This window comes from Capra hircus, chromosome 11 (assembly GCF_001704415.2).
Source record: "Capra hircus breed San Clemente chromosome 11, ASM170441v1, whole genome shotgun sequence".
Classification (NCBI taxonomy): domain Eukaryota; kingdom Metazoa; phylum Chordata; class Mammalia; order Artiodactyla; family Bovidae; genus Capra; species Capra hircus.
In genome coordinates, this window is record NC_030818.1 from 98332922 (window position 1) to 98357209 (window position 24288).

Genomic DNA, 24288 nt, shown 5'->3' on the forward strand with positions numbered 1-24288 from the left:
TTCGGCGCTCAGCCTTTTTTATGGTCCAACTCTCACATCCATATATGACTACTGCAAAAATTATAGGCTCTATACATTGGGGCCTTAGAAACGCATCTCAGATTTCGCCCATGGGGAGGCACCGGCTAGCTAGGGAAGAGTGGGGGTCCCAGCTGCCCTGCCCTCGTGCCAGGTCGCTCGCCCGACGTGAAGGCCGAGCCTCCACCGCCTAAGTTTCTCCTGGAGGTCGCCCTGGATGGTCCAACTTGGCCGCCAGGACAGGGGCGGGCCTGGGGAAACCGGCCAAAGTGGGCGGACCTCGACTGTGAGGCAGAGTGTGGGCGGGGCTCTTTTGGGGGCGGAGCCTTGCGGTCGGCCGGGGGCGGGGTTCTGGAGGCAGGGCACAGTGGAGGCGGAGCTCCAGCCTCCGGGCTCCGCCTTAGGGGCGGATCCCGGCCGCCCCGGCGCGTTCCGCCGCGGCGTTCCACCCTTCCGGCTCGAAGTTCCATTCACCGCCTCCGCCTTCCGCCCCGCGCCGGCTGTCGGCTAGACCATCGCCGCGTTCCATCGTTGCGCGGCCCTTGCGGCGCCCGAGCCCGCAATGTCGGGCCCCAACGGGGACCTGGGCACGCCGGTGGAGGCGGGCGCGGAAGGCGAGGAAGACGGCTTCGGGGAAGCAGGTGACTCGGGGTGGGGTAGGCTGGGCTGGGCTGGGCTGGGGGGAGCTGCTGAAGCTACGTTTGGTTTCTCGGGGATGTCCTCCTGGGAGGGGGAATCGGGGCCGGCAAGAAACTGCAGCGCCCTCCCATCCCCCGCCCCAGGGAGGGTCCGGAGCTGCAGGCGCTTTCCTGAAATTCCGGGCGAGCACCTGCGAGCTGGCCTCTGGAAACCGCAGCCCTGGAGAACTGTGGTCAGCCGAGCCTGTTTTACAGATGAGGAAACTGAGGCCGCTTCAGGGATCACTCGCTTTTGGCGGGGCGGGTGGGGTGGGGGGGGGTGGATTAAGACCTGCTTCAGCCACCTCTTTCAGCCCCTGTGGAGATGGGGACTCCTAAGGGGGCGGAGCTGGGCGTGGACCCCCCTGGGTTAGCACGGGAGGCTCTCTGGGTGGGCGTGCTGCCCTGCTGAGTCAGCATCCCTAGCCACCTTTTCTGGTAGTGGTCTGGAGCCCTGGCGAATGTGACTTGCTTACCCAGCATCATGTTGCCTGCACAGCACTGCGCGGGGGAAGGGGTGGGGGTGGGTAAGGAGGCTGGGTAAGGAGAGAAAGATCAGCTCCCTTCTCACCTTCTGGAGACTCAGTTTCCCCATCTGTAAAATAAGAATAATGGTTTAGTGTCCCCCCTACGTTGAAATGTATCAGGATTAAATGAGAAAACGAATGAATAGTAGGCTCCAAGCATGCAAGAGTTCTGTAAATGGTTAGTCCCTTAGGTGTAATAAAGATTAGTGTATTAACTCAGAGGTCAGGACTTAGTAAATGCAGGTAAGTATAGACTCTGCTTTTGGTTTTGTTTTGGGTAACAGCTTTATTGAGTGGTAATTCACACACTATACAATTAACTCATTTAAATTGTACAGTTCAATGGGTTTTAGGATATTTCACAGTTGTGCACCCATCCATCAAGACCACAATAGTTTTAGAACACTTCCTCACTCAAGATCTACATTTTTATTAGTAAAGAGGTAGAGTGAATAGGGTAAGCTGTGGGCTGCCGGGTTCCCCCTTCCACTGCTGGTGAAGAGCAGCCAGGTGAGGTGCTGGGAGCTGTGATGGGGCATCCGGAAGGACCTCCCAGGAGTCATGTTGAGTGGAAGTTGGCAGATTGACAGGATTTAGGACATAGAGGAGGAGGGTGTCCTCAACGGAAGGCAAAGACTTGGAACTGAGAGGTACCCTTGACACTTAACTCAGGCAAAGCCCAGCCCCAGGAGTGGAGACACCCGCCTCCCCCAGCCTCCTCTCCACTTGGGCCTCTTAACCAGAATATGAAACGTTGCTAATAGTGACCATCTTCTAAGTGCTTGCTGTGGCCAGACCCTGAGTTCTTAATATATGTATTTGATGTCTCACAATAACCCACTTTGTCCCCTTTTCCCAGAAAAGTGCAGTAACTTGCTGGGATGGAGCGGAACTGGGACTGAAACCCAAGGGCCCTTGCTCCGCTAGCACCACCAACCAGCTGCAGGATCATAGGCAGGTCTCTTCCTTCTGGGACCTCAGTTTCCCTGTTTGTACCACAAGGGAGTTGGACTTTAAGATCCAATAGAGGCTTTCCAGGACTCTGTCCACTGTGAGTTAGGACAACTCTGAGCAATGGGTACCCTTCCCCCAGAAGGCAGACACCTTTGCACCCTTATCCCAGACACTCTTTTCTGACGCTGGCCATTCCCACACACTGCCAGCCACTTCCCCTTTGTCCCAAGCTGGCAGCTGAGTGTATCTGAGTCATGGGCTGGCTCAGAACTGGGTCCCGCAGTGGGCACAGGCCCAGACCTTGGCTCCTAAGAGACACTGTGTTGCTGAGAGAGGCAGGTCAGAAGTGTCAGTGGAGGAGAGAGTGATGGTTTCTGATGGAGACCAGGGAAGGCTTCTTGGAAGAAGAGGCATTTGGAGCTGGTCCTTGAATGGCTGTTGTGGTTGAAGCATTCAGGGTGGCAGGGTCAGTTGAGAAAAGGCAGAAGGCTGGAAAGTCAGGCTCCATTCATTCATCCATTCATTCAACAAACGCTCACTGTGTGACAGTGAGGGCCCTGGGGGACGGCAATGGACACAAGCCCCCTCTCGCAGAGCACTCACTACAGGCTGGGGGAGACAGACCGGCACCCGATCATAGCAGTCGAGCTGGAGGTGAAGGCCATGGAGCTGTGCAAGCAAGGGGTCAGGAATAGAGGCCTGACCCAGGCTGGGGTGACAGCTGCGCTGACACTTGAAGGATGGGTGGGGCTCCCCCAGGAGAAGAGGAAGGAAGGAAGACACGACACAGCGCACTCCAGGCAGGTTCAAGGGGCCTGAGGTGGGCAAAGGCAGGAGTGAGAGAAGGGAGCAGGCAGGGGAGGCAGGGTGAGAGAAGGGAGCAGGGCCTGGGAGGCTGCCAGGAGCCCTGTTCTGAGGGCAGGGGGGCCAGGCAGGGCTAGAGAGTAGGGTCTGCCTGGGGACAGAGGCCTGCATTGCCTGACTCAGGCGCATGGGCTCTGGCCTCTAGGCAGTTGATGCAGGAAGTAGAGAGACTCAGGACCTGGCAGGACTTCCCAGGCTGGACACTGTCTGCCTGACCTCCCTATGACCACCCTAACCCTAGAAAAAGATGGCACACTAAGCTATTTCTCCAATGCCTTTCTTCTTTCGATATACACCCATTTTCCAGATGGTGACAGTGAGGCTCAAGAAGGAGTAGGGACTTGCCTGAAGCCCTTTTAGAGACAGGCTGGCACATGGTGGTGGTGGGGAGGGTGCCTTTGAGCCCTGAGGAAATATGGGACCTTGACTGTCTTTCCCCTTCCTTCCAGAATACGCCGCTATCAACTCCATGTTGGACCAGATCAACTCCTGTCTGGACCACCTGGAGGAGAAGAATGACCACCTCCATGCCCGCCTCCAGGAACTGCTTGAATCCAACCGGCAGACGCGCCTTGAGTTCCAGCAGCAGCTTGGGGAGACCCCCAGCGATGCCAGCCCCTAGGCTCTGGGAGCCCCCAGCCAGGCCCCAACCCTGCCTTGCTGGGTCAGGCTCTGGCCTGAACACTTACCACCTGGCTTAGATACCTTCTCAAGGGCTGGCCGACAGATCTCCTGGGGGTTCTGCCTGCCTAGGCCACCTTTCTGGTACTTCCTTTGGTGTGCCTAGGCCAGCCCCCACCTCCCAGCATACCCTCTTGGAGCCAGGTGTGGGCCAGTGGCTCACCCACCATGCCTGCCTGCCCAACTCCTGGATGCTCCCCACTCTGCCCAGGCCTTGAGTGTCCACATTAAACGGGTCTCCAACACCACTGCGCTTCCTCTCTCTTCTGTATCCTGGGATGAGGACCCCAGTGGCTGCCAGAGGTGAACAGGGCAGTGGAGGCATTGATCACATGGGTGGGGTTCTTGGCCGCCTTGTATTTCTGGGCACAGAGGTGCAGGTGAGGTCAGGGCTTCCTCCCAACTGGATATGCTCCTGGCCAGAGGCTGATCCCCTAGGCCAGCTGAGATAGCATCAGCCATGCTGTGTGACCCTGGGTGATATGCTCAGCTTCTCTGGGCTCTAGGGCCTTTCACCAAGACAACCAACACCAAGACATGCTGTGCAGCCTTGGGTTCTGCCTCTGGCTCTTGACCCTCAGTCTTGGTCCTCAGTCTCCCCATCTGGCCAGTCACAGGGCTGGGCTGGTGGTCTGTCTCTAAGGGTCCTTCCAGATGGGGAAGTAGAACTAAAGAGCTTGCTCAGCTAGGGCCTCACTCACTGATGATTCATCATAAGGTCTCCTGACAAGAAGGGTGGTGCCTCCGCTAATGCACATGAACTTGGAGCCAGAGGACCTGAGCAGTGAGGACCCCCACTCCCAAACCAACTTTGGTAAGGTCCAGCTGGAGAGAGGCCAGGATGGGGGTCCAGAGCTCAGGCTTGGGGTCAAATCCTGGCCTGTCATCAGATCTATGACCTTTTGCAGGCACTGAACCTTGCTAGGCCTCAGTTTCTTCATCTGTAAATTGGGTATAACAACAAGACTTCCCTCCTGGGGACACTGTGAAGATTAAATGAGATCTTACTTGAAGGTAGTACTTTCCAAGCTTGGGTACATGCTTAAGAGAGAAACTGAGGCTCAGGAGGTGAAACACCTCATAATCCCAGAGTCCCTGGTGAGGGACCCTGTCTTCAGATTTCCAGTTGTGCCTCCTCACTACCTGCAGAGGCTGGGTGCCAGCTGGGGCCCCCCTCTTCCCCTATCCATGCAGACAGAAGTGCTGGTGGAGCCTATACAAGCCAAACTACCTTCCTTTATTGGATTTTCAGTAAAAATACCAACCATGTCACAGTCTCCACACAGACTCCTAAAAAGCATAGCCGATTGGGACTGAGATGGGGCAGGCATGGGGTGCTTCCTCCATCAGGTTCTGAGGCGTCTGGAGCGCCGGGGCAGTGGGGGCCGAGGGGGTGTGGGCGTCACCTTGCTGGGGTTTTTGGCTGTGTCCTGGGTGCTGGGCTGGCTGGGTGCACGGCCGCCAGAGGTGAACAGAGCCGTCAGGGCATTCCGGGCGTTGATGGCACACCGGCGGCTCACAGGCCTGGTGGTGGGGCTGGGTTTCTTGGCCTTCTTGTATTTCTAGACAGAGAGTACAGGTGAGGTCCGGGCTTCCTCCCCACCTGGTGTGCTCCTGGCCATGGCTGCTTCCCTGGCCCCGCTGAGACAATGTTGGACATGCTGTGTGACGTGCTCAGCCTCTCTGGGAAGACCTCTAGTACTAATCCTCTGGCCCTCAGCACCACCCGCTCCAGAACGATTGCAAAAAGACGTTGGCCCCAGCCTGGTTCGGATTCCCTCTGTGGGTAGAGCCTCTCGTTGGGGGCTGTGCCCAGGGGCTGAGGCCAAGCCTACGAGGGAGGTGGCCACCGGCTCTTCCCAGCAGCTCAGAGTCTGACCCCCCTGGGCAGGGCGGAGCGGGGCGGGAGGCCAGACTCACCTGCAGGTTCTCGAAGTGGGCCAAGGACTTGCAGTGGGAGAGCTGCGCCCCAGAGTTGCTGTGGTAGAACTTGTGGCAGACGCGGCAGACATAGCCCATCACGGGCACCAGGAAGTCCACCCCTGAAGCACAGCAGGGTCTAAGCGTTCACATCCCCACGCCAGCCTGGTGCCTGCCCTCCCCCCGCACCTAGGGGCCTGTCCTCCCCTAATACCCTCCAGGTGGGGAAAGACCAGGACGAGGGGACAGGCTGCCTGGCCAGGATGCTGTGACTGGGACCCGAGGCCCCCCACTCCTGCAGGTGGGGTCAGGGCTGGGGTCTTACCATATGCGGTGTTGGGGCTGTAGGTCTCCGAGCCTTTCCACTCTTCTATGGATATGTCTCTGGATCTCATCTGGAAACATACCAGTGTGGGCCCCGGTTGGTCCTGGCTTCCCTTAGTCTCCTCCTAACACAGGCGGGGCCTGGAACCCACCCATGCTCTTCAATGCCAGCCCCTTGATTTCCAGGAGGAGGTTATGGGCGGCATCCTCTAAGCCTTTGCCCATGCTGGTCCTGTCCCCCAGAGTGCCTTTCCTAATCTATACTTTCCAGGTGCAGCTCAATCCGTTCCCTCCTCTGGGAAGCCCTCCTGTTCCCACAGTGGCCATAATCCATGCCAAACACATCACATGTGGCATTTCACTGAATCCTTGTAACAACTTTCTGTGGTTCACCCATTTCACATATGAGGAAACTAAGGCCCAGGCTCATTAACTCACTTGCCCAGGGTCACCCAGCTGGTTGATGGAGGAGTAGGGTAGTGAACCCTGGTGAACCCCAAGCCCTGGTTAGCCTTTACCATGAACCCCTGCCAGCTCCTAGAGGCTGCAGAGACCACAGTCTTGGGGGGGGAGTGGTTTCAAGTGATCACCTGCTCGACAGGAGCCCCTTCCAGACAAGGCCATGCCTAGCAGTGCCCTCCACCACTTACCAGGCAAACAAACACAGCCTCTAAAAATGATGACCACCCCCAAGGCTGTGGCCCTTCCTTACAGTCTGAGTTGGGACTATTACTTCTAAGCAGAGAAAATGGAGGCTTAGAGAAACCAACGGGCTTGCCCAGGGTCATGCCACTACTGATTTCTGAGCAGCAAAACTGGCATCACCCCAATTTGTTTAGGGCTGGAGGCTACGCCTGCAACCCTCCATCCACAGCCCCTCTGTGCATGCCCTCTCTGGCAGCCCCCTCACCGCTCTGGACTGTGACTGGCAAGCTCTATGAGGACAGGGGCCAGGCCTTGGTCCCGGGTATTTCTGGTATCCAGGACCAGGGCCTGGCCCAGAACAGGTGCTCCGGAAACACCTGTTAAACTGAAAAGCTTCTCCAGCTCCTCACTCATGGGAGACAGCAGAGCTGATGTATTCTAAGCACAGGCTGTGGAGTCTCGCTTCCTCGCATCCAAATGGGTGAGCCTCTGCCAGGAAAGTGCCTGGTTACACGCCTAGCATATAGTAAGCGCTCAACAAATGTTGACTGTGGGGGTTCCCTGGTACCCTAGCAGTTGGAATTCCAGGCATTCACTGCCATGGCTCAGGTTCAATCCCTGCTCAGGGAACTGAGATCCCACAAGCCATGTGGCATGGCAAAAAAAAAAAAAAAACAATGTTGAGAGCTTCCCTAGTGGCTCAGTGAGAAAAGAAATCCGCCTGTCAATGCAGGAGACACGGGTTTGATCCCCGGTCCAGGAAGATCCCACATGCCGAGGAGCAACTAAGCCCGCATGCCACAACTGCTGAAGCCCTAGCGCTCTAGAGCCCATGCTCTGCAGCTAGAGAAGCCACTGCAATGAGGTGCCTGTGCCCCCAGCTAGAGAGTAGCCCCACTCGCCACAACCAGAGAAAGCCTGTGCGGCAGTGCAGACCCAGAGCAGGCAAAAATTAATCAAAAAATAAAAATTATTTTAAAAATTGGGCAATCTGGCAAGCCTTCTCTGTAAAGAACTTGATCATAAGTACCTAAAGTTGGCTGCTCTCGCCACCATCATCACCATCATCACCCTTCACTGACTTTCCTGTGTGTACCACGTAGCTCCCCTCTCCGTGTCTCTGCGATGCTATTCTCTTGGCCTAGGATGCCTTCCTCTTCCGCAACACAAGAAAAAATTTCAGGCAGGCTTTCAGGACCTTGCGTATTTCACCTGCCATCCCACTGTTGTCATGATACAGATTTACACATTGTCATATTGAAGATAGTTCCTAATAATAATAGCTTGTGGCATGTCTTTGGGCTTGCAAATACCAGCACAGCGTCTCCTGGCCCCTGGGAGGTGGGGGGAGGTCTCTCCTGGTCTGGGAGTCCAGCCTCCAGCCTCCTTTCCACACCCTCTCTCCCCAAGCACCTGCTTGTGGAATTCCTCCTCAACCTCGATCTCTTCTTCCTCCTCGTCATCCTCCTCCTCTTCTTCATCGCCTTCAAAGCAGCCCACAGCGTCCACTGTGATGAAGAGGTCCTCGTCTTGGCTGGCTACATCCTTCTCCAGTGTCTTCAGCTTCCCGTGGTGGGTAAGGGCTCAGGTCAGCTCTGGGCAGCCACAATGCGACACCCCAACCACCTCACACCCCAGAGAGAGCCAATCCCTCCGGCCCTGCTATGAATTTGGACTGGAATACACCTCAGCTTGCTGTGTGGCCTTGCCCAGGCTCTGCACCGCTCTGGGCCCCTGTCCTCTGAGGGAGCTGGGGTTACCTCCTTGGCTTTGTCTTTATGGCCCTGGGACTTCACATGCTCCACAAACTTGCGGGGGGTCTTGAAGTAGCGGTTGCAAATGGTGCAGAAAGGTCGCAGGGATTGCTTGGCGAGCTGAGGAATGGAAGGCAGGCCCAGTGGGCAGTGGAGGCGGGCAGCGTCCCCAGGTGCAGCTGGGCAGGGCCCAGCAAGATGCCACCTCCCACCTGCGGGCCTCAGGTGTGCTACCTCCAGTCTCAGGGTTAGGGTTAGAGTTAGGCCACTCTGCAATCAGCAGACTGTGCTCCATGGAACACAGGCAAACACAAGATGGGATGCCGATGGTAACAGAGAGACAGGACAGTCAGAAGACTGAGAGGGCAGATGCCAGAGGACCCCATAAGCCCCGAGGCTGAATGCGGGGTGAGATGGTGCCTCGCCCACACTGGACAGATGGGGAAACTGAAGCCCAGAGAGGAAACGTGACTGACTCATCACGAGCTACAGCCATGCAGGGACAAAGACTGACGTTTACTTCCCGCTTCCAACCTGGGCTCCCTCCTCCCCAGCCCTGGGCCTGGAGACCGCACAAGGGGTGCCTTTGCAGCCAGCGAGGGGGGCCCAGTACCTTGTGGCCCTGCGTCCTGCGATGCTGGATCAGGTCCCCCATGTAGTAGAGCTGGCAGGTGTTGCACCAGCGCCTGGGTGGCGGCTCTCTGATGACAATCAAAGCAAGTACAGTGTGACATTGCATTCTTGCTGGAAAGACAGCTGCTCTTCCGGACGCTCCATAAATGGAACGCAAGTCCAACAGAATTGGGTTTTTTTTTTTTTTTTGGAAACTTAACAAATGGCCTCTAGGGTTTGTCTAGAAGAATGCTTAAGAATAAGAGAGAAAACTTGAGGGAAGGGATGAGATTTAGAAGCACTGGGGACACCAGGAGGCCACCAGGACAGGTGACAGAGCTGAAAATATCTGGCCTTGAGAACTCCTCTTTATCCTTCAGTTTAGACGCCCTGTCTTTCCCAGAGCTTATCTGAGCCCTTCCCCAATTCCAGGACCTGTCTCCATGCCTGTTAAGTCAGGCCCCACTCTGGGACCCCCAAAGTCCCGCTGCCATAGCATTGTCCACAATGGAGTGGGAGGACCTGATTCCCTCTCTGCCCTCACTGGACTGTAAGTTCTGGGAGGCCAGGACCTCACCCCAGCATCCCTGGGGTCTGGCAGGGGATCAGTCCAGAGCTTCTGACTGTGAGGGAAGGACAGACAGCCCAAAGGAAGGACTGCTGCATTCTGGGCGGGGCCAAGTCAGGATCCAGCAGTGTCAGGACGCAGTGTAGCGAACCTTCTCCACCTGAAGCTTGTTTACAGCTTGGGCTACAGCCCTGCATTCTGCCGCAAGGTCTATTTTTATATAGTCAAACTCATTCTGCAAATGCAATTTTGGATCCTGTTTGGTCCTGACATTGCAGCATGCATATGTTTCCACACTGTCAGCAATTCCCTGCCGTTGTCCTATATATTATTAGTTCTCCCACCAAGTGGAAGAACTGATCTAAGTCCCTAGTTTGGGATATTTTAGATCATTTCCAAGTAAATTTTTTCACCACCACATGAACTCTGCAAGGAACATCTCTGTGTCACCTTTCTCCTGGTTTTATGCTTATTTGGCCCAAGTGTAACTCCTAGGTCAGCAAGCCAGGGGAGGCTTAAGGGTGAAGAACATCCTACAAAGCCACAGGGAAGTTCCTCTTGAACTGAGAACCAGCTAACAGAGACACAGCCTTTGGAGAGACCTCCCCGTCACTCAGGGAATGCAAGCAGAGGCCACCCAAGGGCCCTTCCTGTCCCCTCACCCCACCCAGGGAGCTGCAAGCTGTGACTCTCTGTAAATCCTCATGGCGGAGCCCCTGACCACTGACTCAGGGCCTATCCGACCAGGGAAAGGATCTGATTTGGCCTCCACAGGACTCATTTCTTATTTTTTTAAGATTTTTTTTTTGTGGATGTGGATCAGTTCTAAAGTCTTTGTTAAATTTGTTACAATACTTCTGTTTTACATTTTGGTTTTTTAGCCACAAGGCACATGGGATCTTAGTTCCCCAACCAGGGATTGAACCCACACCCTCTGCACTGGGAGGTGAAATCTTATCCACTGGACAACCAGGGAAGTCTGCTGTTCTGGTTTTAATTCTGAACTAGCTGTTAACATTATGAAATTGGGAGATTCACATTCAAATCGGTTTCTAGATGCTTCTGAGAAGCCAGGAAATCTGGAGCTGAGTGGCAGCTGTTTGGTGAGACAGAGCCCATGTCCCCTAGGGTGGACGGAGCCAATGCCAGCTTGTTTCCCTCACTGCTGACACCTCCCAGCTCCTGCAGGCCTCAGTGGTTGCCCGCTGAGCATCCCCAGAACCAATCCCAGACTCCGGAGGGCTGACATTTCTAATGGAGCAAGCCCCCACGACTAAGAAAGGAGGAAACCCAGGGAAGTTCTAATCTCAGGCCATGAGATGAGCAGGTCCTGCCTGACCATCAGGCCCTGTGGTTGCAGGCAGCACATATGCCAGGGGAGTGGGGGGGTCTGTGCCACAACCCAATTCCCTCCCACATAGGGGGTCAAACTGTTCCTGCCTGGATGGAGCCTTAAGAGACTGTCTAGGGGCTTCCCTGCTGGCCCAGGGGTTAAGAATCCACCTGCCAATGCAGGGGACACAGGTTCAATCTCTGATCCAGGAACTAAGATCCCACAGGCCATGGAGCAACCAAGCCCGCGAGCCACAACTACTGAAGCTGGCATGCTCTAGGGAACCTGCGCTCTGCAGTTTGAGGAGCCACCGCAACGAGAAGCCGGTACTCCACAGCTAGAGAGTAGCCCCACTTGGTGCAACTAGAGAAAGTCTGTATGCAGCAACAAAGACCTAGCACAGCCAAAAATAAATAAAACTTTTCTATAAAAACACAGAGGCTGTCTAGTTCATGAGTTCCTGCCTTACATCCCTCGTCAGGCCATTTTACAGATAAGGAAAACTGAGGGCCAAGGCCACACAGTTAGTGAAGAAGTACTCGGGAGAGGGCAATCTTAATCCCTTAAGACCTTGTGGATGGTAGATCAGGGACCCCCTCCACCTGGGCTGGGGAAACCACCGCCCCCTCTCCACAGTCCAGAGCTTCTGGGACCCCCCACTCACTCGTCCTCTCTCTCCAGGACGTCCCGGGGCACAGGCAGCAGGGACAGCAGGTAGGCTTGGCTCATGTGCTGGATCTCACCGAGCCGCTGCTGGTGCTGGGCTCCCGACATGTGCTCCTGGAACTCCTGCAGCAGGCGGGAGCGAGGAAGGGGCGTGAGGAGTGAGCCCCTGAACACTGGGGCTAGAGGAGGCCTCCAACCTGGGCTTTCTGGCCACCCCACTGCTGCCGGGAGGACCCTTCTCTTACAACCCTGTATGGGCCAGAGAAGGATGGCAAACTGAGGCCCAGAGTGAGCACACACCAGCCAGAGCCTCTGCTCCCGCTGGAGACCAAGAGCACCTCCGAGGTGAGGAGCAGAGTGATCAAATTCCAGGTCCCCGTGGCTCTGCTCAGGCCAGGCACAGAGGTGCAGCGCTACCAACAGTGACGTAATCACACCAGGGTGATGCTGTTATTAGGCTGTACTCGCTCTGGGCCAGCCCAGGGACTCGTGACTTCAGTGTCAAGTGGACTCGTGACTTCAATGTCAAGTTGCTGAATCCCCAGAACCCCTCTGGGAGGTAGTTTTCCTTTCTCTACAGGTGGGTTCTAAATGTTTCTTCTGACGCATGCAGAAACCGAGGCACCAATGCCTCAGTTTGGAAGGTGAAATTCACCTTCCAAAACCCACACAGCCGGTCAGGGCTGATTTGCACCAGGTCCACCCAACTCTGAAATCCTGCCCCCTTGGCCGGTCCAGAGATGTTCTGTGAACTAAGGTACAGCTGCCAGAGGTGGGGCTTGGGGGCCCAAGTGGACACAGAGGAAGCCCCAGGAAAGGCAGGCTGGGCATCACATACAGACCCCAAGCCCTCCACCCGCCCACGAGGTCTCCCACCCACCCACTGGAGGGTACCTGCTGGCTGCTGCAGCCGGCCTTGCAGATGTAGCAGAAGAACTGAAGGGCCTGCTTAGAGGGCGTGCTGGCCGCCATAGGGGTGGCAGAGGTGGAGTCGCCGGCCCGGGGCCCGGGTGTGAGGGGCACGGTGCTAAAGGCCCGGCTGTCGCTGCTCTGCAGGATGGTGACCTTCAGGGAGCCCCCGGCCCCCCACACCTGCACGGGAGCAGGAGCAGAGCTGCCACCAGCTGGGCGCTTATGGTTGGTCAGCCTTGTGCCAAACTTCTAGGAGCCCTCCTGACAGTGCATTTTACAGGCGGGAAAACTAACGCTCTGAGCCATTAGGTGATCACCCAGGCTCGCTCAGCCAGGCAGCACCGCAGTCAGGATTCAAAAACCCAGGTCCCCCTCAGTTCCCCCTGCCTCCTGTGACAGCTGGAGAAACGAAGATGCAAGGAAAGGAAGGGGGCTTGGCCACAGTTATACCATAAGGCTCCCCAGGTGGCGCTAGTGGTAAAGAACCCGCTTGCCAATGCAGGAGACATAAGAGATGCAGGTTCGAGAAGATCCCCTGGAGGAGGGCATGGCTACCCACTCCAACATTCTTGTCTGGGGAATCCTATGGACACAGGAGCCTGGTGGGCTGCAGTCCATGGGGTCGCTAAGAGTCGGACACAACTGAGCGACTTCACTTTCACGCATTGGAGAAGGAAATGGCAACCCACTCCAGGGTTCTTGCCTGGAGAATCCCAGGGACGGGGGAGCCTGGTGGGCTGCCGTCTATGGGGTCGCACAGAGTCAGACACGGCTGAAGTGACTTAGCAGCAGCGGCAGACAGAGTAGAAGCCAGGACTGGGCCCCGGGCCCCAGACACAGGCTTCCACACCGCGCTCTCTCTGCTGGAGCAATGTAACCCACGTGGGGGCTCTGAGCACTCTAGTTTCGGGATGAGCAAGCTGGAAGGGACCCTTATCACCAAAAGTGCCTCCAGATTGTCAGAGCAAAGGAATGTAAAGGCCCACATGAGAGCTGATGAACACTGTCAAACCCAGTCTGGTCTGCCCACAAACCCAGGAGGAGGGCTGCCATCACATTTCACAGGAGGGGAAACACCAGGGGATCCCAGGTAGGCGGGGCGTGGCTGGGGCAGAAGGAGGCTCTTCCACCACTGGGCGCACCGTGCGGTCCTCATCAGCATCTCTACCCACCCCCAGCATCTCTCTCGCTCTTTTTTCACATTCTGCCACATCCAGGCCACCGGTCAGCTCCTCCTGGCTCTCCTCCATGCTGACCTGGGCACCCCTGGGCTCTGGCGGGGCCTCCTCTGGGCCTGAAATGACAGGGGCATGCTCCATTTCCCACGGTCCATCTCTCACCGGGGCACTGAGGGATGTGGTCCTGAGAGCTACTTTCTCTGCCCATGGCCAGGGCCTTGAAGCCTCCAGTGCACATGGACCAGAACCCTGGATCCAAGCCCAACCCTCAGTCCCAGGGTGGACAGTGCTGGGGGAGGAGTGGGGTCCCAGCAGAGCAAGTCCCATCACCGAGCCAGCTGGGAGTCACTGCTCACTTACCTGCTCTAGCTTCTACTGTATCAGGCAATGTTTCCAGTGCTGTGGAGCGAACCGGAACTGGGGCTTTCTCCAACACTGGCACCGATGCCTGCGGCTGAGTCTGAGGCCGTCCCTGGGCCGGTTCTGGTGGCTGCACCAGTAACTGACCCAGAGGTTGCGTGGGTGGCTGCTCCGGCGGCTGGAGCCTCGGCTGTGCCTCCGTCTGGACCTGTGGGTACGTCTGCGTCTGTGCCTGCTTCTGTAGCAGCGGCTGCACGTGCCTGGGGGGCTGGGGCTGCACCTGTCTCCATGGCTCTGCCTCCTTCCGCAGCTGTCGCTGCACCTGCTGCGGTGCTAAGTGCTCTGGAGAGGTCTGCGTTTGTGCCTGCTTCTGCAGCTTTGGCTGCACCTGGGCATTTACGGGGCGCGTCTGCGGCTGGGTCTGTGGCTGCACCTCGGCTGTGATCTGCAGGACCCGGGGCTGAAATTGTGGCTGCACTTGGGCTTCCAGGGGCTCAGGCAGTAGCTCGGGTGTCTGTGTCTGCTTGGGTGCCATCATCCGGGTCTGCAGCTGGACCTCTGCCTGCAGCTGCCCTGGGGGCCCCTTCTCTGTGGGCTCCTCTGAGCTAGGAAGGGTCAGAAGATCATATTCATGTCTGCCAACTGGCCCCAGAGGCTCCCAAGAAAGGCCTTGACCTAGGCTCCAGTCTTGGCTCTGCCATGTACAAGCTGGGACCTAGGCAAGTCCCTTTGGCTCTCCAGACCCCAGCTTCCTCTAAGCAAACTGATCACTTGCTCCCACCTCCCACAGCTTACTAGTACGTATTCAAGGCCCTGGAAGCCTGCCTACCCTCTGGCCATGCTCTGAGGTTCCAGGTACACATTTTCGCCTCTCCACAATGGCCCCCTCACCTCATTGTGGCCCAGTCACAGTGAAGAAGCCAGAGTCCATTTGGCCAAGGGCCTTCCCAGGTAAGACGCAAAATTAGGTTTGACCTCCCCCTATGCCAGAAATCAAGGTCCTTGCCTTGTTCCCTTGAAGGATCTCACCCCACCTACCCCTACCCTTTGCCTTCTCAGGAATGAGGGTATAGAACACCTGGGAACCAGGCAGGTTTTCAGCCTCAGTTACCTCTTTGACTTTTTAGCTGGTGGCTCAGAGGCTTCACAAGACTCAGGCTCAAGCGCTGGAGTGCGTTTCTCCTTAGTGATGTCATCTGGGCACTGGGGAGGTTCTTGGTCTGGGATGGAGGGCAGGTGAGAGACTGCCATGGCAGGTGGAGCACGTTTGAGCTCCCAGTTCCGGGAGGTGGGACCTGGGCTCACAATTCCCCCCGCCCCCTATAAGAGCCCTGCCTCCCAGACCTGCCTCCAAGGCTGCCCCCGCACCCACCTCCCCCCAACCCATGTCCCTCCAAAGGACCAGCACCTTCCCTCTCTCCCTCACCTTCTGGTGTGCCTGTCCTGGTCTCTGCAGCTTCTTCAGACCCCTCTGGGGGGTCTGACTTGTCTTCCACAGGCATCGTCTGAGAAGAAGAATCCTACTTCCTTTCAGAAACCATTTCTAATATCTGCCACCCACCCTAGTAAATACCCCCTTGTCCAAGAGTGGCTCCAACATATAGGCTCTAGGGGATGAAGGAGCCTGGCCCCAGAGCTGCCAAGGGAAGACCCTAAACGCCCCGGGAATCATGTCCAGGGGTGCCATCTAGCTGCCAGCCTGTTAAGTAAATGCAGGTTTGGGTGACGCAATACTTTCTCCAAGTCCATGATGCTGCCCCGATTCCTTACCCTCTTCATGAAGCAGCCAGAGGGACCCTTCTCAAATGCAGACCTGATCATGCCTCTTGTCCCTTTCAGGCTGAGACCCTGCCATGACTTCCCATAGCCCTGGACTATTCCTTCCTTACCCCAAGCCTGAAACTAACTCCCCTCTCCAGGCCCCTGCACAGTCTGGCCCCTACCTCAGGCCTGACCCTCCAGCCTCAGCCCTCATGCTCCATCTCCTCTCTGTGTCCACACTAGTCTCTCTGCCTCCCCAAAACCCTGGGTCTTGTCCCAGAGCCTCAAAGGCACTTCTTGCAGGAAGCCCTCCTAACCCACAGTACAGGTTCCCCGGGGCCTTGGACTTCCTTTTAGCGGCATTTCCCACGGCCATCATTCATCGGCTGGAGAATTATGTATATTAAGGTCTCATCATCACTACCACCCTCCTCCCAGCCCAGGATCTCCAGGAGAGCTGGGCCAGATGCCTTCTCTGCCCCAGAGAGTCCTCTGCTGGGCCTTAACAGACATCTGCTAAGTGAACACAGTTCCAGATGGCTCCAGGGTACCCCAGGGAGCCCCAGGGGTCCACCTGCCGCTTCCCTCCCTCCTACTAAGCCCAAGGGACCAGCGGTGAGTGGAAACACGCACCACTTCAGGGCTCCACGCCCTTCGGAAACTACCCAGCTCTCACCCTGCATGGCACAGGCGCTGGTCTGAGAGTCAGGAGGGCCGGGCTCGGTCTGTGCAGCCCAGGACAATCTCCACCCTCCTCTCTGAGCCTCTGTTTCCCCATATGTAAAATGGGGCAAGGAGGTAAGCACTAGACAGGACCATGTTTGGACAGGCTCAACTGGAAGGTCAGAGGCTGTGACCCCTCTCTGGAGGGAAATGCCTCACCTGTGGATGTGGGTGGTGTCAGAGCCAGAAAAGGTGGGTGCTGCCCCCTCTCCCAGTTGGGGTGCTCTCAGGAGTGTGGTGTGTGTGAGGAGCTGTCTAGACATCCGGGGACAGGACAGACATAGGGAGCATATTATTTCCTTTGAAAACCTCCCTGGTTCTTCCTGCTCAAGTCAGGGAGGGCTCACTAAAGGCTCAGAAACTTCAGCTGGCAACAGGGTAGAGTTTAGGATTTTATAACATTGTTTTACCCCAATCACTTTTCTTTTACTTCTATGCTTGGGGATTAATTCAGAGTTATTGTTACTGTGTTGCTTTTTTAAAAAATTTCAGATAGGGATTGTTTCTTTTTAAAATAAATGTAACAGAAAAGCAGTGTTCATTTAAAGCTACACTACCCTAGACAGTAGCCAGTAGGTACATGTGCCTGACTTTCAAGCACTGGAATTGCAACGAGCTGAGTCGAGATGTAAGCATAAAATATATACCATTTTTAAAGAATTAGTATTAAAAAAAAACCTCAAAAGAATAAAAAATACCTTGTTCATTTTTTTATATTGATTACATGTTGAAATGATCATTTTTATTATATTAGGTTAAATACAATATGTGAGTAAAGTTAATTTTGCCTGTTTCTTTTGACTTTGTTACTGTGATTACCAGAAATTTTTAAATTACATGTGTGGCTCACATTTAATTTCCACTGGGGAGTGCTGATTTAAAGAAAGTTGGTAAAATATACCTACAATGAATACAGTATTATATGTCAATTACACCTCAGTCTTTTCAAAAAGAGAACTGTTAGCAAATAGTATTAGTAGATAATAGAAATGGTAAATAAAAAGGGAATAAATAGTTTGAGTGGTGTTCGGATGTAGCAAAAATCACTTTGGGGTTCAGAAATATTTAAAGTTTTAGAAACACTAGACAAGTCTAACTCTCCCCCCTGTCATTTTACTGATAAGGAAACTGAGGCACAGAGAGGGCTAGGATCAGCCCCAAGGCCAGTGTGAGCTGGAGGGGGTGCTGGTGGATCCCCAGATATGTCCTCTCCCATCCACACCTGCTCCGTACCCAGACACCACTCACCTTGCGATTGGGGGTCGTAGAGGAGGAGGTCCGGGCCTGTTTCTGGGGGGTCCGCCCTGAAAGGTTGAGCTGGGAGGGGTTGATGGGGACCCCGACGGGAGGAGGGCCCAGCAGGGACTGCCGAGTGGCCTGAGGAAAGAACTGCTGGAGATTTGGGGTGGCCAGCTGTGGGGGTGTGAGGCTGGGGGGTGTCAGGTTGGGGGTGGCCAGGTTGTAGCCACGGAGGTTACCTGTGGGTGAAAAGAGGGAAGAAGGGGGATTACAACTGTGGTCGGGTAGTAAAGATTAGGGTCAGGGGTCAGTGCCCCCAAGCATCATGGGGGCATCAGGGATAACTTCAAAGGGACCCTTCCCACCCAAGGGCAGCCAGAGGGGAAGAGATGAGAACCGAAGGCCCAGTCCCACCTGAAGCACTGGTGGGAGGGGGCTTTCGGGCTGGTTTTCTGCTCCAGCTTGTGAGGGAAGGGGCCCTTTTCCCTCCTCAAATGCCTCCCTCGTCAATGGCTTGGGCACCCCCAGAAACTCCGCTCACCCTCAGGCATGCTTTAGGGTACACTTTCAGGTATATAAAAGATTCAGCACAGCACCCAAAGGGAGAACCAGCAAGATGATTGGTCTCTGGAATAACAAGATAACTCTCCTACCAACACCAGCTACCCATCATCAAAAGTCCCCTGAGGACCTCGCTGGAAGTCCAGGGGCTAAGACTCCACGTTCCCAATGCAGGGGGCCTGGGTTCCATCCCTGCTCAGGGAACTAGATCCCACAGGCCACAGCTAAGACCTGGTGCTGCCAAATACATAAATAAATATTTTTCTAAAAGGAAATGTCTTTCGGTGACCGGGCACTTGCTAAAAACAACCTTAGTCACACCACCCAGCCACCATCAGGGTAACTATTATCCTCTCTACTGATGATAAAACAGAGACACAAAGTGAAGGAGCTGCGTGTCCAGGATCTCCGGGGGCGGCACTGCTGCCCACTCACCGGCTCCCAGGTAGGGCTCTAGGGGTCCTCCTGACTCCCCTCTCACCTCACCCTCCCCCATGTGAGCCAACACCATTTCTCTTAACCCTGACTCTTACCCTTCTTCTCAGTCTAGCCTGACTCCCCTTCACATCTCCACTCCTATGGCCCCTCTTCCTTCCAAAGCCATTTCATCCCACGCGTGAATTTCAGCCACAGTCTTTGTGCTGTGATCCTTCTAAAAACCACATTCTGACTTTGCCCCTCCCTCTGCTGAACCCTTCCATAGCTTCCTGATGCTCAGGAAGGAAGCCCACTCCTCACTCTGCAAGGCCCAGCCCTGCTCCCCTCGACTCCCTCTCTTGCAGTTCTCTCACACACACCCTCTGTGCTGCAGCCACATGCTCCTGTGCATGGGTCTGCCTCAAACAAGCCTGGGTCTGCCTGCCTCTGGGCCTTTGCACATGCTCTTCCTTCTGCTTGGAGTGTTCTGCCTCTGCATAACCAGCCTTCCTTCATTCCTCCCTTTAGGTGATTCTCCTTTGAGAGGGCTTCTCAGACCTTCTCTCTGTCCCTAGAAACCCAGCTTCCCTGTTTCCAGGCGAGCTGCACAATTTCCTTGTCTGCTTCCCATTGTCCACCACTTAACCACCCTGGGAACTCCTTAAGGGCAGGCACTTCATCTGACCCAGAGCACTGGGGAAGTATCTGATCCAATAAAGGACAGTTTAAATCCTTGCCCCAGTGCTGGGATGGGAAACCCAGGGGTTACAGGCATGTATGGACTTCCCTGGTGGCTCAGACAGTAAAGCGTCTGTCTACAATGTAGGAGACCTGGGTTTGAGCCCTGGGTTGGGATGATCCCCTGGAGAAGGAAATGGCAATCCACTCCAGTACTGTTGCCTGGAAAATCCCATGGAGAGAGGAGCCTGGTACGCTACAGTCTATGGGGTGGCAAAGAGTTGGACACGACTGAGCAACTTCACTTCATGGGTCAGATGTGCTGGGAGAAATGGTTCAAATGCAGGCTCTACAGTACAAATTCTGTTACCCTGAGCAAATAAGTTTCCCTGTCTTAGCCTCAGTTCCCTCATATGTAAAATGGGTATAGTAATAGTGCTTGACTCACAATGTTTCATGAGGATTCAGTGAAATATGTAAGTGCGCCTGGTATTTACTAAGCATTTTGTGAACATTAACTTAAACACATATACACATATGTGCAGAGAGAACGCCAGCCAGCTCTTAAACAGTGAGATAAAAAATGGCACACTCTAAAAGAGAAATGGACAAAGAACATGGACAAGTCACAAAATGAATTACAAATGTTCCGCAGACACAGAGAAAATGTTCAAGCGCGCTAAGAAATGTAAACTAAAAGCACTCCAAGAAATGTAAACTAAAGCATTAGTGATATAGCTTTTTTGCCAAGCAAATTAGATTAGATGTATATATACATATATATTAGAAAAGAGTATAATACCCAGTGTTGCCGTGGGCATGGTGAAACTGGCACTGTCATACGTGGCTGGTGGCATTGCAAACTGGTCCAGTCCTTTGGGAAAGCAATTTGGTAATACTTATCAAGAACCATAAAACACCCATCCTCCCTGACCCAGTCATTCTACTTTTGGGAATCCATTCCAGGAAAATATTCTCAAACATGATACTCACTCCATTATTTAAAGCAGCAAAAAAGAAAAGAAAGAAGAAAGAAGTAGAAGGAAACAGCTGAGAAAGTTTAGGAACAAGAGGGCACACACCTCCAGAGGAATATTAAACAGCTGTTAAAAATAATCTTTATAGAGACTGTCAAATCATATGTAAATGAACATGCCATTCCGCTCAGTGAAAAACAAACAAAATACAACTTTTCATGTATATCAGTAATCACAGTCATATATAAAGCCTCAATTCTGTGCCTACAAAAAAAATGGGAGGAAATATACCAACACTTTAATGGGTGTTCTTTTTCTTTAGAAGTGAGTCTACATATGATTTGGATTTTCTTGTCCTTTTTAAAACATTTCTTTTGCTCTTTGAAGAGTGTGACTTTTAAAATGAGAAAGAAAAGAGTGAAAAAAAAAAAAGTAAACATTGTGGGTTTCTGTATGTGGTCTTATCTCTCTATCCATCCCTCTACAATTTATAAGCCAGCTCCCAGGATGATCCACACCCATGTGGCCACGGGAGGGCTGAAGAGTGACAATATCACATCTTCTGACCTGGCTGCATACCCTGCTGGGAGGCAGGAGAGCCTGGTGTCTCAGAACAAAGCTCTGTAGTAAGACCTCTAGTCAACACCTGGTCCTCAGTTCCTTCATCTGTAAAATGGGGCCATGAGTGTATCTCCCCTTAGGGTTGTCAGCAGAGTCAAGAAACTGGATTTGTAAGGGGCTCAGCACAGTGCTCAGCTCTGAAGGACCAGTCAGCATGTCACAGCTACCCTGTGGGAGGGGCTAGGTCTGAAGAAGAGATGGCTCCATGTCTCTGGACCTCTGCCTCCTCCCACAGTGGCTGAAATATTGGGAGCAGCATTATGGAAAGAAAAGCTGAAAGACTGCTCTCCACGTGGAGAAACCCGGGGGGAAGGCACAGGCTTAATGCAGAGGGCTAGAGACACCTACTCAGAGATCCAAGGGCCAGGAGGCCCAGGCCTCCATCTAGCTCAGCCATTGCTGATACTGTGTGACCCAGGGTGAATGACTTCCCTTCTCTGGACCTCAGTGTCTTCATCTGTCAAACAGGATGGATGCAAAGGAGGGTGGTCAAAATAGATCTTTCCATCCATCATATCATCTAATCTCTCAATGTCAGGAAAATATGTGCTGAGCAGCGCCCACAGAGCTAGCACCATGGCCAAGGGCAGGCCTCTGTGATCAGACAGACCTGCATTCAGCTGAGCAACCTAGGGACTTCCACCTCCCAGAGCCTCAGTATCCTCATCTGTAAACTGGGATATTGACAGTAGCTCCCTCTCAGAGTTGCTGTGTGGCTTGGATGAGATTCAGTGAGCCCGCAGCCATACCTTGTAACTGCTGCAGAAGCAAAGCTCTCTGCAGCACAGAGCCGTTGAGGAGGGAGGTGGGGCTGGTCCCCTGGAGAGTCAGGAGCTGCTGCTGTGGCTGCTGCTGGGGGAGCCCCCTGTGTGTTAAGAGCGGGGGTCAGAGGGTCATGGGGAGAGGCAGACCCTCCCTCTTTTCTGACCTCCCTCCCCTCCATTCTCTGCCCCTCTCTACTGCAGAGGATCTCCTTGGAGTGGGAACTGATGACCTCCAGGGCTCAGACACGGCTGCCCCTGGGCGAAAGGGCTGGAAGGGGGCGACTCCAAGGCACGGGCCAGAGTCACCCAGCCCTCCAATGGGCAGCTTACCTGCTGACGGTCATGGGCAGTGGGGCCTGCGGTGGGGACTGCTGGAGCAGCTGCTGAAGCTGCAGCAATTGCTGCTGTTGAAGCTGCTGCTGCTGGAGCTGCTGGAACTGCTGCTGCTGGTTGAACATGGTGGCTGCGAGAAGGGAGGGAGTCAGGTCAGATGGATCCCGGTTGCCCAGCTTCAGCCCGAGGCCCTCGTGCGCTGCAGACTGAGCTACATGGCTACCCTCCGGGTCAGGCCCAGAGCGCGCCACGCGTGCTCTCCGTCCCTTCAATACTCCCCCAATCCCACCAGCCGCGAGGTTTAACCACCCTCCCGCCAAAGTGAAGTGAAAAGTGAAGTCGCTCAGTCGTGTCCGACTCTTTGCGACCCCATGGACTGTAGCCTACCAGGCTCCTTTGTCCATGGGGTTTTCCAAGCAATAGTACTGGAGTAGATTGCCATTTGCTTCTCCAGGAGATCTTCCCGACCCAGGGATCGAACCCAGGTCTCCCGCATTGTAGACAGACGCTTATACCGTCTAAGCCACCAGGGAAGTCCCACCTTCCCGCCAAATGCCTCCAACTCTTCCCAACAGTTCCTCCTCCAAACGCCCAATCCCGCCCTCCGTCTCTCCATTCTCTGCTCCAGTCCCTCCAGGAGCGGCGCCTGACACTGATACACCTCCCACCCCACCCTTCGGCCTTTCTTTAGGCCAATCACGTGCAGAACAAGCCAAGCCTCGTGCCATTCACACCCCTCTGATGCTCCCACCCCGTCTCGGGTGCGCGCGTTCTGTCAATAACATCACCCCACCCCCACCCTGCTGCCACCTTTGACTGTCTTCCGCGAACAAAGTAGGAGGAAGGCTTCCCTCCACTCTAATCCAACCGCCGCCCCCACCCCCCGCCATTCCACCAGCCTCTTCCTCTACGGACAGATCCAGCATCACATCCAAATGCGGTGTCCCCACCTGCCCACGAAGCCCGCAGTCTCCATCCGAGTGGCCTCCGGGTCCTCGGCCGTCCCCCCGAACAGTGCCCGACCCGCGCACTTCGTCCCCGCCCCGGGAACCTCACTGCCAACTCCGCTCACCCGCTCTGCCCTTCGTAGCTCTCACCGGCGGGGCGGGGTGGGCCGGGCCGGGCCGGGCAGCTCCGGCTCGCGGCTCCGCGGGTCCCCGTGTCTCCCCGCGGCTCCGCCCCGGCCTATCCACTCGGAGGGTCGGTCTGCGGGCCGGGCCCGGGCAGCGCCCCCTGGAGGACGGGAGGTCCAGGTCACGCTGCGGGGACCGCGGTGCGCTGTGGGGGTTGGGGGTGGGGGGAGATGGCTCACCCGGCAACGCGGCCGGCGGCGGGAGTGGTTCCCGGCTGCGAGCGAGCGCCGGGCACGGAGTAGACCTTCCGCCCCGCATCCTTCGCATCAGGAAGGGGCGGCTCTGAGCCCCAGGTCCGTCTTTCGCCCAGAAGGGGGTCTGTCGTCTGGCGGGGACTTGGCGGGGGGCTTTGAGGAGGACTGTCCCCAACCGACTTTCCCGAGGACCCCACTGTCCCGCGACCCCGGGGGCCCCGCGTGGGGCTGGGGGTGGGAGGGGGTGAGGAGCCGTCCGCTGTACATTCGGGGACCGAGACCCAGCGAGGGGACCCCCGGCACAAGAATTTGCCCTAGAAGGGGTGATGGGGCCGGGGAGGGATGCGGGTGGGGACTCGATTTGAAAGTGTTTTTTTGCTTTTTTCTCGGGTTTGGCCGCGGAGCCGGGGAGGAGGGCAGAGTTCAAAGAATTAAAAAACGGCGCTCATCATCCTGCTCTCAAGGACCCTTCAATTTCGCCTCTGTCCGGTGTCCCGCTGCCTCGCTCCTCGGTCCCCACACTGGGTCACAGTGTGCGGTTACTCGAGAGCGATCCCTTTTCTCTTTAATGCAAAGCCGACCGCGGCTGTAACAGCCCTAGGCAACTCGCTCGCTTTGTATCTGGCGCCGACAGTGTGCCGCGGCGGCGCACGCGGTGGGGCAAGAGACTGCAGGCCCGAGGTTGGCCCAGCGGAGACTGGAGGGGCAACCAGGCACGGCAATCACGTGGTCAGCGGTGCCCTAAAGCTAAGGACCTGCGCTACTACGGCCCCTGGGGCGGCAGCACAGGTGTCTGGATTTAGGCGTCAACGGGGCTGGACGTGGGTGGGACTAAAGGAGATGTCCCGCCTACGGGTGGAAGGGCGGCCCAGGCGCTTCGGACTTTGAAGCAGA

General features: G+C 55.4%; 2 protein-coding genes across 6 annotated transcripts; one reads left to right on the forward strand and one right to left on the reverse strand.

The window, feature by feature from the left end:
* Positions 414 to 3969, forward strand: C11H9orf16 (chromosome 11 C9orf16 homolog). Its single transcript, XM_018055853.1, has 2 exons — positions 414 to 659; positions 3490 to 3969. The coding sequence occupies exons 1-2, from the start codon at positions 581 to 583 to the stop codon at positions 3660 to 3662; spliced, it is 252 nt and encodes an 83-aa protein (XP_017911342.1). The 5' UTR covers positions 414 to 580; the 3' UTR covers positions 3663 to 3969.
* On the reverse strand, positions 4938 to 23267 carry CIZ1 (CDKN1A interacting zinc finger protein 1). Of its 5 annotated transcripts, none has more exons than XM_018055849.1 (17): positions 23140 to 23267; positions 22065 to 22197; positions 21720 to 21835; positions 20175 to 20246; positions 17726 to 17955; positions 15420 to 15513; positions 15105 to 15237; positions 13994 to 14598; positions 13628 to 13749; positions 12438 to 12635; positions 11542 to 11666; positions 8978 to 9065; positions 8371 to 8484; positions 8024 to 8173; positions 5967 to 6036; positions 5642 to 5763; positions 4938 to 5283 (listed from the first exon to the last, which is right to left on the reverse strand). In XM_018055849.1, the coding sequence occupies exons 2-17, from the start codon at positions 22190 to 22192 to the stop codon at positions 5068 to 5070; spliced, it is 2583 nt and encodes an 860-aa protein (XP_017911338.1). In that variant the 5' UTR covers positions 22193 to 22197; positions 23140 to 23267; the 3' UTR covers positions 4938 to 5067. The 5 variants fall into 5 exon arrangements, with proteins under 5 accessions (XP_017911338.1, XP_017911341.1, XP_017911339.1 ...); XM_018055852.1 differs by having other exon boundaries at positions 15105 to 15213; positions 15420 to 15498; positions 23018 to 23258; XM_018055850.1 differs by having other exon boundaries at positions 15420 to 15498; positions 23018 to 23258.

Bases quoted from the DNA above. Each gene is read 5' to 3' on its own strand.
- C11H9orf16 (XM_018055853.1), top strand. From the start codon at position 581: ATGTCGGGCCCCAACGGGGACCTGGGCACGCCGGTGGAGGCGGGCGCG. The intron at 660-3,489 runs GTGACTCGGGGT...CCTTCCTTCCAG, and splicing joins AGACGGCTTCGGGGAAGCAG to AATACGCCGCTATCAACTCC.
- CIZ1 (XM_018055849.1), bottom strand. From the start codon at position 22,192: ATGTTCAACCAGCAGCAGCAGTTCCAGCAGCTCCAGCAGCAGCAGCTT. The intron at 20,247-21,719 runs GTATGGCTGCGG...GCTTTCCCAAAG, and splicing joins GCTTCTGCAGCAGTTACAAG to GACTGGACCAGTTTGCAATG. The intron at 8,174-8,370 runs GTAACCCCAGCT...CACCACGGGAAG, and splicing joins ATAAAGACAAAGCCAAGGAG to CTGAAGACACTGGAGAAGGA.